Genomic DNA, 14,769 nt, shown 5'->3' with positions numbered 1-14,769 from the left:
CTTTTGTAGACGAAACGCGTACAAAATATAAACCTGGTATGTATGGTGAGTTTATTGATTATTTCTCAAATTTGTATGATCATAATGTGCATTTTATAATGACAAAACTGCACTCACTTTAGTTTGTTCAAGTAATTATACTTACTAGGATGTAGAACAAAAACATCGAACCAAAAAATGTGTTGCATCATTTTACAGGGTTTAAACTCCGTGCATTTTTTCCTTGCTTCTCATCGAACTTATATGTTGAGTGGTTGATTTAAGCCCACAATGTGTATGCATTCAAAGCCAGAATCTTCCGAGTCCTGGAGACATAAGTGTTTTCATGCATCATACTATTTAATGTCTGTGTCGTCCTCTGGCATAAATGAACTGCTACATTCATTAGAGGTTTAACTGTTTAACTGCTGAGTGACATTGTTGACATACCCTTCCTCATCTGAAACGTGCTGCCCTTGTTGTAACGAGGGAACACATGCCTTCACAGAATATGACTAGAATATTCAGATATAGTGTTACAGTTGTTTAGTATTGAATCATTTGCCATAGCCAGAGTCTTCGGAATCTAGATCTTTTTTCGTCAGGTCGGTGTCATCTTCGGATCCACTACATTCACAAGAATAGTCACTGCCAAGTGACATACTGGACACGCTTTTACTCAGATGACACGTGCTGCCCTTTAGATAGTCTTCACTGTCATCTAAAGAATCTTTACTGACACCATACAGCCTCTTGTTTTTCATCTCCTCGATTGTTTCATTCAGCGTCAGTAACTGTCTCATTAGGGACAGATCTTGGTCGACAAGTGAGGTCTGTAAAGGAAAACAAGTTTTATAATTATAATAATATGTTAAATAATTAATATGTATTTAATGCCTAAGGTTCTAGTACATAATTGTTTTTTTTTTTGTTTTTTTTCATTTAATGTGGTTTTCTTGACTATATCAATTTAATGTATTTTCGAAAGAAGAAAACATGGCCTTAAACCTAATCAATTTTAAAGTAGCAATATATGTATACATATTTAAAAGTACATGATATTGAGTAATATAACTGATGAGTAAGTTAAACCACTACCTACCATTTCAAGTCGTAATCTATCCATAGCCATAGACATTGTAGTCTTCTTTGGTTCACATGCTCCGTTTTTATTCTCCAACTTTTGCTTCAGGGTTTCAGTTGCTTTTACACGATTAAGGTAAAATGTTCTGCATTTATTCTGAAGGTCCACCTCTTTTTCATACTTATCAACAGATGTTGTTGTCTGTTTGTTTGTAGAATTCGCCTCCAAAACCATATTTAAATTCACAAGTAAATGTTTGATACACTTTTGATAATAATATAATCACTGAAGTTATAGTAGCTTTAAAGAACATTTTATACCAAACAGGACCACAGCTGTGATTGGTTGTAACTGAACAGGTAAAAATAAAGGCATGATGTAGGCTAAAAGTAGACACGCTTAGTAATACTTTACGATTTAAAATTCAAATGAGTTTGATTATGAAACATTACTAATTTTTTTGAAATTATTATGTTAAGTATGGCATGAAATCTTGTTTATAAATAAATGTAAATTTAGATCATTTTCTCATAGTTTTGATAGAAATAAACCCATATAAAGCAAAGGTTTCAATTTCATTTTCAGTTGAAGTTGATAACCAGCTATTATACTTAAAAACCGTTTTTTTTGGGGTTTTTTTTTTTTTTATTATTATTATTATTTGCTATTTTTTGCCGAGGTTCTGCTGTAGAAAAGATCTTTCAAGGTAATAAGAAGATTTGCTCGTTTATATATACAACAGAAGATATGCAGAAAAAAGGACTTTATTAAAGCATTCATCAAAGAAGCAGATAATCTCAATGGTGGAGGCTGAAAATAGAATCATATTCAAAACAGTGTGGCTGTGGTCATTGATTGACGACCTAAATTATCCCATTGACTGGGACAGATTATGTGAACGTTTGTCTGTAACGACCACTGTTCACTATGTACTTGTAAAAGACACTTAAACTGTGGGGTCACAAAAGGTTCTCAACACCTAAATAAAGTAAGTAGAAAAAATAATCAGGAATAACACGATGTTATTATTTATATCAATAATATAAATCAAAACATAATGTTATTCCTGATTAATTTTTCGAATTATTTTAATATTAAAGGCGTTAAGATCCTTTGGTGACCCCACAGTTTAAATTCTATAATAAGTAAGTAGTGAGCAGTGGTCGTTACAGACAAACGTTCACCTAATATGTCCCAGTCAATGGGATAATTTAGGTCGTCAATCAATGGCCACAGCCACACTGTTTTGAATATGATTCTATATGACAAAAATCAAATATGAACCAAAGAAAAACGGCGAAGATGCCACACTGAAAATCGGAACTTAAAAGTCGAAAACAAGACAATATCTAAACAAACAACAAAGATGACGAAAATAACAAAACATTACATATAAACCTAAAGTCTGAGTAACACGATCTCTACTGAAACCATGTTGAAAAAATGTAAGCATCAGCTTACTGATTGTATACATTATGGGACTATTTGTTCTCTCTTTCATGCACACATTGCTTTCCTTTCCATTTTCCCTGTCCCCAAATCAATTTGGATGGGCATAATTGATAGTCAGTGCAATCAGGATTAGCAATGCTGACCCTTCCAACACACCTTATCTCACCCGCTCTCATATCGTCTGTATTCACTGTGATATTTGCATATATCAAAAGTGTCCCAAGAAAAACTGCTATCAAATGACTATACTTACACGAAAATAAATATTTGCAAAAATAGTTTAAACTTCGGTACGATTCTTTTTATTTTAATTTTAATTTTGTGTTTTGAGTATTCAATTCGTTTTTAACAATAAGAACAAAAACAGTACAAAAAGAGGTGCTCTTTAGTTAAAATGATGTTGTTGAGTTGCTGTCTTATCCAACACATCTTCTTCACATCTCTTGCTATGGTCGTAGAAGTAGCTTCTAATGAGTATGTTTGAACATTGTATATATATAATATTTTGTCATAGAAAAATAGACAATAATAAAAAAAAAAAATCTTTTCACATAAACTGAAAACGAAAATAAATGATATTGTATACATGAAATGATCTGACGTGTGTAATGATTTAAGGCATAATGTAATTGTTTGACTTGACCAAAAGAAGAATCCATTTGAACTGTACTTGTCAACACAATTTCCCTTACTTGAACTTTGAAGTGTTACAGATTAGTTCAACTTCAATGCACTTTTGAAATTTGTATTTTTCTATCTACGTCAACATTTTGATTTCGTACGTATTTCATTAAAAACATACAACTACTAACTTTGTATTTTTGATAGGTGCAATCATGGATATATAATTTCCAGCCAAGTTTATTGCAATTCAAATGCATTACGATAACAGGTTGATTTACGCGAATGCGTCTCCTGATTTTTATTCTACCTCATGATCTAAGCTAGACCAGCTTTATAACGTACTGTAAGTTTGTGAATTGATGTTACAGCTGGCACCTGAGGAATTTGTTTCGAAAAATGTTATTATCATTTATGGTAATTCTTAACTCTGCGAAATTCGATAATCGTTCTACAGATCCTCAACTATAGAACATTTTTTTCGTTTCACAAAATGTTTTAATACAAAATATACTCGCTCGCAAGTCATGAACTATTCAATATACTTGCAATCAATTTTTGTCGTAAGATTTTTTGTAAAAAGCAGGCCTTGGCATCTTTTCACAAAAACAAATGACAATCTTAGATCTTCAGTCTTATATCTTAAAAATCCTAGATTCGCATATGAAACTAGATGCTTTGTGCATTTTGTTTTTATTTAACCTTTGAAGATTTTTAATTGCTTTCAAACAATGGCTTCAATGAATGCTAAAGTTCTAATGCATAGTTCATTTATCAGTTTTTATATGATTTCGTCATTCTTAAACGTTACAATATCGAAAACAGACTCCAACTTGCATTAAAACAAACATAAAGTCAGTTTTCAAATAACAAAACATAAACAAACATAACAAAAAAGGGACTGGACAGTTAACTAATTAAAACCTAAATACCATACCCAAAAAAATCTTGATAAACATTTGTAATACGATTTTGAAGCTGAACTGAAAATAATCTGCGATTCGATTTTTTTTACCAGTTTTTATAGAACATACTGCTGCGCTTTTCTGTTTTTACCATAATCAGAAACGCTTGATTTTTCGATTCGAAAAGAAAAAAGGCATTGCTACCCTATGTACAAAATAAAATAGACACCAATTATATATGTCTTATATACCAGACCAAACTGGTATGAAGCGGTTTGCAACTATAGACTTGGTGGTAAGCCTACTTTTGTGTTTCATAATCCTATTATTCAAGTCAAGTGTATATTTTCATACTGGCCAATTTCTTTCAGTAAATATTGTGATTACATATATTTATTGGGTGATATTTTGAAATTATTTCCACTTAAACGATATGCCCAACGTACAAATTGCTGACGTTTCAAATGATTGTTGATTCCATGCATGTATGACCAGTACTTCGTAATTTTTGGACGATGATATTCTTAAAAGCTTTGCAATAATTATGCATTTTCATATCTTTTTTCTTATTATTGTATTTCATTAACACATGACAGGTCATTTGTTAACGTAATTGGAATTCAGAATACGCTTCATTTCCAACACGATTTGATAAAATGGTTAAAAGGTACGGTGTAGTACATATGTTTTCTGATTTATTTTATTATTTCACAAATTATGTGATCTTTCTTGATAGTTAGCATGTATTGTTCAAAGGTTCTATAACGCCATATGAATTAATTGTGCTTTATAAAAAATACATGCATTTCTAATAGAAGAAATGTATCCACGAAAAATATAGTCCTGAACATGCAAGAACTATTTGCCACTGGATGTAAAGCAGCCAACAATCAATCCATGAAATATGCATTAGCAATAAAATGAATAATGATTCTCAATCAAATTTAATTATTGTCAGGTGCGTGTTGTATTGAAGGATTCATTTCGCTGGTAATAAGTACTATTCTTATATATGAAACACAGCAGGAAAAAAAACATAAAGATAAGTTGCTAGCTAAGGGAGAAAAACTAAGAACTTATGAGGATGTAATTTTGCGAAATTAACACCAGTTCGATTTTAAACATTTTGGAGAGGCATTGTATGTTTTTCTATTCATATTCCTCAAATATAAGATTTTTAGATATTTGTTTTTAGATATTTTGAAAATTGATCTTAATGGCAAATCTTTAATTGTTTCATATTGTTTCATCTTAGATTTATTCTCTTTTATACACTCGCGGGACGATTTAGAACTTGACAGTTGTATATACATCTGATTATTCATGAAGCCCTCTAGATGTTTTTGAGGTTTTTTTGTTGTGTAACTGTGTCATTGATGTATACCCCAACTTCTCCATTTATTCATATTGAAAACCACAAAGATAATTTATACTAAAGTGTTGTACAAGATAAATCAATCTTGGACTTGCCCCCGATTTCAAAAAAGGATTTTCTACAATCAAATTCAATATCATACACCTAGGGCACTGGGGTATATTCTGCAGCACTTAGAGATAAATGTATGTTTAAAGTTACATGTAGCAGGATGAGAATGTCAAATGACACATTTCTTGACTTTTAGAATTAAAGTATAGTTTTATACTTTCTTTTTAATTTACAGAGTTGCAACAACGGCGTTCATGCCAAAACATCCGGGAAATACGAACAGCGTTTTATTACACATGACTTTTGCCAGTAATGAATTTGTACCTTATGATCCTGTACCCAATTAAATGGTCCTCCATTTGCTTTAATTGGGCTATTGATAATTGATTCTTTCTTAATTGATTTCATAAATAAATGATATGTATTGAACAAATGTCCATTCTATTCTTGACACGTGGATGTATAGGTATAACATACAAGTGTCAATTTTTTTTTATTTTGTAAATAATATATATCATAAATTGTTTCATTTGATACATTCATTAACGCCTTCTATGTATCAGTTAGGTCCATTGCTTAAGGTCCTTCATATAATTCGCTTATATGATTTACTTGGATATTATTTTATTGGATTTGGTGTATCCCAAAGTTCGAAGTACGTTATTATTAAAAGAAATCTGTTACTTTAGTTTTATTGACACCTCAACAATATACCTAAGTAATTGTACTATATACATTCAGGGATGATACGGGGTTTTCAATTCCAAAAACCCTTAAGGTGAATTCAGTACATACTGAAAGAATATTTAATTGTATTGAAAAGCTTGGTATATTATTTTTCTTGTATACTTATCATAAATTGTTCAAGGCATATGACTAAGAAGACAAATGCTGATTGATGTGCTTAATGAATTCTTAAACTTTTTTTTTTAAACTCCAATGTTCTCTCCAATGTTCTCTCAAAATCATGCCAAAGCTTAAGCATTCGGTTATGCTAATGCAATTTCAAGATGCTAGAAAGAGGTTATCTCCTTTAGCATGTATACACAATTTAGCATTGCATTGCATTTTATTTTTGGCAAAGATTAGAATAAAATCAAACGTTTTCATTTGGCATTTTTAAATTCGGTGTGTTTAAAAATCTTGCTTGGTTATTATACAAGGAATTAAAACATATTTGCAAAATTTATGAAGTCGATGTACTGAAGTTTTGTTCCTGGAAAATTCGGCGTTTTTGAAAATGACTTTTGACCTAAATTTGTTTTCCTACAAATAATGATAATCATGCAAACCTGACTTCAATATCCTGGAATCAATTTTATAACACCTTTTTGATGCGGAACATGATTGGTTGCGGTTTTCCAGATGCCCATTGTCAAATAATTCATGCTCTGACAATTTGCTTCTTCGAGCTATATTTCAAATAAATGTTCAAATTCACACATTCAAATAAAAACGAAAGTTCATTCGCAAAAACAAATAAAAAAATAAAAAACGTGGTATTTATTCTCATCGTAGCGTAATAATTTTCGAACCAAGAAGATGAATAAACGACTTAAACATAGTTATGGGACAGAAACATGAATACCGAATATGATTATATTGTGATGTATTAAGTGATTAGTAACTTGTATATATGTATAATTTGTTATTATTAATTATAGGCAATTACATTGACAATTAAACAAACCAAAACAGTAGGCATATAGGTGATTATATGATACCAATAGTTTACATTATGGCAAAACTTTCAGCTGATAGACTTACCTCCTTGTTGAACTCCATAATCAATTCTTGTTGTTAATACCTGTCAAAATGAAACTGCGAGTCTGTATTTTTAAAAAGACATAAAGGCGACAGTTGTATACCACTTTTCAAAAGTCATAAATTGATTGAGAGAAAAAAACAGATCCGGATTATAAACTGAGTGAACACACCAACTATAAGAGGAAAGCAACGTAACAACCTAAACACTAAAATGCAACCAAAACAAACGACAATATACATAGAAACAGGCTATTTTATAACAATTTAGTGCAGGAAATTTTAAGAAAAATGATGGGTTGAACTGTTTTGATTAAAAGCTCATTAGAGCTTATTTTTTGACTTATTTGTATACTATGCCGTCTTAAATAAAGCTTATTTATTATTTATAATTAGTCAATGGAAAGAATGCACATTATTATGTATTGTAATTCTATCACCTCTTATTAATGCTGTTTAGTTTCTAATATAAAATCATGATTGTTTGTTCTAGCTCTCTACATTAAGACTGTCTTCCATTTGAAAAAAAAAACCATAAATATTTTTTGTATTTTATTGCACTGGGTTATAAATATGATATAACCTATTTACAAACAACACCATTCTATTTTGTATGTTAAGGCCATTAGTATATATGTATCAAGTTTCGGTTTTTTATATCATGTTATACTTATTTCATTATACATGGCACATGTTCTAAAAGCAAAACACATAAAACATGAAAATGCATCTAAACAGGAATGACAAAAGTAATACTACAAAATTATTCTGTAAACCACATTCTTACTTCTTACAGGAAGATATATGTTATCATGTCAGGAACCTCACGTAGGAAGTCACAATTCTTTTACAATTATTACATTATTTCCACACTGAAAGTAGGATAAGTCTTTTTGTTTTTATCGTTCTACATATTTTGCAATGTCACTTTAGTTAGATGATCTAAATTATTGTTAAAAGATTAAGCAAGTTATATAGTTACTATACAAGTATCTTACAAGTAGCTTCTAATTATACACAATCAGCAACATATGATACACAACATGTAAAGTGAAATTGCAGAAGACAACAAAGAAAATTCGACAGATCGATAAGGGTACATTCAATCTAGGTTACTTTCCTCTACCCTTTACTGTAATGTTCCCTATTCCAAACTTGAAGACATATTGAAATAATTCGTCCTGCTTTGTTTCATAAATAACAATGGTAAATGTAAATACAAGTATATGTTCTTAGGGAGGGATAAATCGTACTTTATAAAACATCAATCTTAATTTTTTTAAAGTGATATAAATCTTCAATATCAAACTGCTTGATTAAAGACCATTAAAGTTGAGATAATTTTTCGAAAATTTTTGCGACTCCATGACGAGTTGCTTGACTGTCATTGAATGTCTGTTCCACAAATGGCGACGGATACGTTCCAATTGTTGTAATCACAACCCAAGTCAACTACTCATCGAATGTGACATACCAAAAAGACTATTACCGGGTTTGTACTTACATAAGCAACGCGACGGTGCCACAATATGAGCAGGATCTGCTGATTATTCCTGAGCACCTGGGACTTTTGTTGGGTTATTTTTTGTTGTTTGTCTTTCGTCTTTTCATTTTATGCCATGGACTTGTCAGTTTGATTTCGTCTTATGAGATTGAATATCCTTTTGGTATCCTTCGCCTCCCTATTACAGCTATATCATAAATATTTTCAATAACGAATATGTCCATTTTAAGACTAAGACATGCAAATTCTTATCATAAAAAAGGTGTTCGTCTACAAAATTCATTGCACATATATACATGTCTGATACTTAAATTAAATGTGTTCTTGTAACGCGCAATCCCCTAAGACCAATGAGCCACATGTGTAAAATAAGAAACACAAGACTTAGTCCTATTTTCTGGGCAAAATTATGTGATTCATACCAATTATTTACATAAGGGCAAAACTTTCAGTTGTTAGACTGACGTCCTTGTTGAATTTCATTAGTAATTTTGATTTCAGTGCCAGTTAAAATGAAGCTACCAGTATATGTGTGTGAAAGAGATAGAACTATGTCGTATATCCTTTTGACGTAACTCTGTGCTTATGTATCCCATCATACTTTGAACGACAAAATTATTTTATGATGTGACTCTGTACCTATGTATCTTGTCATACTTTAAATGACAAAATTATTTTATGATGTGACTCTGTACCTATGTATCTTGTCATACTTTGAATGACAAAATTATTTTATTCATTAATATTACTTTTACTGTTAACCAACTTTTTTTGTGATATACATTTTACATGACTCTGTACTTATGTATCACGTCATACTTTGAACCACACTATTATTTTATCTATTATTATTACTTTAACTGCTAAGTCAGTGTTTGTTATATCTATTTTGCGTGACTGTATTTATGCATCCCGACATACTTTGAACGACAAAATTATTTCATGTCTACCTGTGCGAATTTCAAACGCGCAATTTTACACCAGTACCCATACCCTCCTTCCTTGATGGGTGCATTTTACATAGACAAATATAATCGTATAATATAATCAAAATGAGGATGTTAATTTGATGTATGCCTTTTTGTGCTTCTTCGTTACATTTGTTGTTTTTATAGTGATTAAGATGATAACACAATGTTGACTGCTGTACCCCTATTTTTGACATTTTTACCTATTATGTCTGTTTGTTTTGTTCACGCATCGGTGACTATATAATGGAATTTGATGCAACTGTCATACAAGTGAGAGGTTTAGCTAGCTATAAAACCAGGTTCAATCCACCATTTTCTACATTTGAAAATGCCTGTACCAAGTCAGGAATATGACAGTTCTTGTCCATTCGTTTTTGATGCGTTTTGTTATTTGATTTTGCCATGTGATTATGGACTTTCCGAATTGATTTTCCTCTTAGTTCAGTATTTTTGTGATTTTACTTTTTTTAAAGCTCATTAGATGTTATGTTATGTCACTATTTGTATACTATGCCGAATCTAAATTTAAGCTCATTTATTATTTATATCTGGTCAACAAAAAAAAAATGCACATTATCAATTTCTTAATCCATTTATTGTAAATTCTATCAACTCTGAATAATGGTATTCAGTCTCTTTTTTTGTTCTAGCTGTCATCATTTAGTTCTTAGTATTTCTATATTAGGAGTGTTGAAAAATCTGATTTGGTTTATCGTGCAAACAATGAAATAAATTTCATAAAATATTTGAAATCGATTTTCAATAGTTTTTTTCCTGGAAAATAAGGCGTTTTTGAAAATGACCTTTGACCTAGATTTGTTTCCTGGGAAATAATGATAATAACACCTAACTTTTGTTTATTCTCGCCCTCATCATTAAGGCTCTCTTTCATTTGACAAAGCCAGAAAGCATGTTATGTTTTTATTGCACTGGGTTATATATATGATTTGACGTATTTACCATGTTTACAAACAACAACAGCTATTTCTAAAAAAAACTATAATCTATCTTAATTTGTATGAAGTAAAGGTCATAAATATATATGTATCAAGTTCTGCTTTTTTTTTTATTATATATGCTATATTTATTTCATTACACACAGCACTTGTTCCAAAAACAAAACACATAAAACATGAACGTGCATCTGAACAGGAATGACAAAAGTAATACTATAAAATTATTCTATAAACAAAATTCTTACTTCCTACAGGAAGGCATATGTTGTCATGTCAGAAATCATCACGCAGGAAGTCACAATTCTTTTACAATTATTACATAACTTCCACACTGAAAATAAGACTTGTTTTTCTGTTCATAATTCTACATTTTATGCAATGTCACTTTTAGTAAGTTGATCTGAATTATTGTTAAAAGATTTAGGCTGCAAAACGCACGCAAGATTCACTTAAGCATGTTATATAGTTACAAGTATCTTTCAAGTAGCTTCTAATTATACACAACCAGTAAATGTGATATATAGCATATTAACGTGACATTGCAGAATACAACAAAGTAAAATAAAAAGATCTGATAGAGTACATTCAATCTATGTCTCTTTCCTCTTATTTGTAGTAAAAAATTTGACGTTTCTACATTCTAAAAAAAGTGTTCGCTTACAGAATATGCTGAATATCTATACATGTCTGACAGTTTAATTAAATATGTCCTTGTAACGCGGAATTCCCCAGAATAATGAGCTACATGTGTAAAATAATGAACACAAGACTTAGTCCTGTTTTTAGGGCAAAAATTATCTAAACATTGTAACAGATTTGTAACTATCTGCGATAGAAGTTCCTAACACGACAACATTTGTTCGTTTTATTCTTTCCGTAGAAGGTGTAAATGTGGTTTATAGACTTATTTTTTATGTTTTGAAGGAATGGTTTACTATCAAGGATATCATAGATCGTTTAATTTTATTATTATTGTTACAATAACATGTGGTCTATATTCGAGCCACGATCTTTGGATTAGAACCACTACATTTCCTCAGAAATATCAAAAATTCATTAGAATGACATAACTATATTATGATTTTGTGCAATGTGTTTTTGTTCAATAATATAATTATTGTCATAGAATATACCACCCTTCGCTAACACAAGGCATGCATTTAATTAATATTGGTTTTGTTAAGACAGGGATTCAAAATATTATTTATGCTTTTTACTGTTGAGCTTTACTGTTTTATTATAAAATGCTGGTATCCAAAATTTGTCATTTCGTTTAGTTTTTGGTGGGGTTCGTGTTGCTTAGTCTTTAGTTTTCTATGTTGTGTCTTGTGTACTATTATTTGTCTGTTTGTTTATTTTTTCACCATGGCGTTGTCAGTTTATGAGTTTGACTGTCCCTCTGGTATAGTTCACCCCTCTTTTATAAGGTATATAGATTTAATATTCTAAATTTTAGGACCCATTGGAAATACTATTTTGCCTTGGTAGGTCATCCTTAGGTTATGGCATTACATATGTATACATAAAGTCACATTAATTACAATATCGTAAGCGTTCCTTATGTATGTTGTTGTTTGCTTTTGTTGCAGTTCAATATTTCTGTTGTTTCGGTATTTTCCTTTTCTAGTTGTGTTTCCCTCAGTTTTAGTTTGTTACCCGGATTTGTTTTTGCTTAATCGTTAACTACTGTTGTCTTTATTTCTTTAGCAATTAGGTATGTATCAAAATCTCATTGGTATTATTGCCTTTACCCGAATAAAAATTAATTTTGAGTGTTGAGTTAAGCAAAAAATCATAAGGACAAAGGTTTTATCTTAGTGCAAGAAGCAATTATTCCTCCAATCAGTTACTGAATGAGTAATGTGCTATACCAAACGCCCTTGTCACATATGATATTGATTATTTCTCTGTACTTTATACTACAAGGAAATCAGTTGACAGAAAATATCGGTACAGGTTAGATGCAAATGATACAAACAATAGTCTACTGTTATAAAAAATTCAAAATATTTTACACTCTGGTTTGCTTTCTAATTATAGTATAAAGTACATCTTATGTGTATCAATGGTTTAAGTATCATTGATTTCTTTGGAATTATAAAATGGAAAAAGACTTAACCTTTTTTAATTCATTTCTTTTGGTAAACATTTTTGTAAGCCTGTAGGTATGATTGCAAATGAAATTACTGTCCAAAAGAGACATAAGACGATACTTTCAACAATTATAAGGCAATGTGTGACCTTTTAAAATCAGCAAAACTACTGGGGTATAGTAAGCTATAAGAGGTATGACAAAAATGAACAATATGAAAAAGCAAAAGAAAACTAACGGCTTGATTTCTTGAACCTTAAGGAATAAAAGTATGAATTGAAAAATACATACATTTTTAGTTATTTTAGTTATGATTAATGAACTTATAGTGTTTTGTCTGTACATTACCCGTTATAGTCATTTAAGGGAACCGTCATTTTTATAAGAAATTATGTCTTTAATGTTTAGGGATTTCATCTCAACTGGCTTTACTCACATTTCCCATCTTTGAATTTATACGTTAGCCTTTCCCTGCTTTAGCGTTTTAATATAATTAGCATCGCAATAACTTGCTTACAATTACAATAAGGTGAAATATATTTACTAAAGGCATTTTCATCTGTTATGAATGGATTCCATATTACCTTGAATAATACGGGCATAATGTTTTCCTTGCTTCCATAATTTTGATAAGTGATTTACTTCATACGTTAAGGCTTATTATTCTTTAACGTTTGATGTATATGTATAAGGAAACAATTATTTCACTTGACACCTTTGGGTTAACGAGGGCCAACGCCTTCTTACCATAATACCAATTGTTTGCTGTTTTTTTATGTTCTTTGTTTAAATATTTTCGTAAATTGTTTCGTTACAACCGACCGTACACCACCTTTATCGAAAGCCAAGGTCGTTAAAACCACCCTCATCATCACATATTATTTTGAATAGCGAAATGTTCAGTTCACATTCAGTTTATATTCATAAAAGCGAAAAGTAAGGCATTTCAAATTTGAAATATAAACTAAATTGTATGTACATTGACTTCAGTATAACTTACATTCATGAACAATTTCACGTATGGGACACACTGATATATATACGTTCCAACACACGATCGGATAGATTGAACGACATGAGTAAAACATATACACTTCTGCTTACGAGCGGAGGTATACACATGTGGAAGCCAATGATGTATAAATACACAAAGGCATTAAGAGCTTTGTGCCCAAATGAAAGCTAAAATAAACAGCAAAATACATCAAAGGTTAATTTTAGCTGAAATAGTTAAAAAACCTAAAAAAAAATAAGTTTTAATTTTTCTTGTCCTTAATATGCATACATGAGCAAAGAACTATGAATTATTAAATATCTCGTAGTATTTCTCACTTTAAGTAAAGTGGGTTGTTTTATATTAATTGATATCTTTTCCTTGTAGTGTTGTTCTCATACGACTCTTGCAATTTTTGGATTATGATATATGTATATTTGTTTGTGGTCAAGTAATAACTATTCAAAATTGTGTTATATTGTTAGAAAATGGTATTGTATAAGTTGTGCATCATATCTCCAAAATTTATTTGGTTTATCAAAATTAAATATATAAGTACATATGCAAATAGGGAAATTTGGTTTGATTACCAATGAGACCAAACTCTACCAGAGTTCAATAAAGCATTTTGACACCTTTCATTTTGTTTCTTAAGCGAACTTAGTTATCATAAGATGTCCTATAAAGATTGATTACTAGTATTTTTTGTGGTTGGTAAATCTATTTATCTATAAATCGACATTTGGCATGATTTTTTTTTCCACTTTTTGCAAAATAAATTTACTTGAATTGAGTGTGGTAAGTATTTTCAATGCAGCAAACTATGAACATTTTAAACGTAAAGTTTACTTGAACGATTTTAATTATTAACAATAGTTCTTTTACATTGTCTTCTCTGAAATTGACAACAGTTCATTGTTACATTTAGACACACAGTTTGCTTGAAATTTAACATCAACTGCTCATTATTCCAGAACTTGGATGCTGACATGAAAATACTGATTTTTATTTCAAAATGTTA

The 14,769-nt window shown here is 30.4% G+C and overlaps 1 protein-coding gene across 1 annotated transcript; it reads right to left on the bottom strand.

The window, feature by feature from the left end:
* Positions 1-385: 385 nt before the first annotated feature.
* On the bottom strand, positions 386-1,358 carry LOC143049717 (uncharacterized). Its single transcript, XM_076223395.1, has 2 exons — positions 1,082-1,358; positions 386-812 (listed from the first exon to the last, which is right to left on the bottom strand). The coding sequence occupies exons 1-2, from the start codon at positions 1,295-1,297 to the stop codon at positions 537-539; spliced, it is 492 nt and encodes a 163-aa protein (XP_076079510.1). The 5' UTR covers positions 1,298-1,358; the 3' UTR covers positions 386-536.
* Positions 1,359-14,769: the final 13,411 nt, after the last annotated feature.

Source organism: Mytilus galloprovincialis, chromosome 1 (assembly GCF_965363235.1).
Source record: "Mytilus galloprovincialis chromosome 1, xbMytGall1.hap1.1, whole genome shotgun sequence".
NCBI classification, from domain to species: Eukaryota; Metazoa; Mollusca; class Bivalvia; order Mytilida; family Mytilidae; genus Mytilus; species Mytilus galloprovincialis.
This window is presented reverse-complemented; position numbering and strand designations above follow the sequence as displayed.

Bases quoted from the DNA above. Each gene is read 5' to 3' on its own strand.
- LOC143049717 (XM_076223395.1), bottom strand. From the start codon at position 1,297: ATGGTTTTGGAGGCGAATTCTACAAACAAACAGACAACAACATCTGTT. The intron at 813-1,081 runs GTAGGTAGTGGT...TTTCCTTTACAG, and splicing joins ATAGATTACGACTTGAAATG to ACCTCACTTGTCGACCAAGA.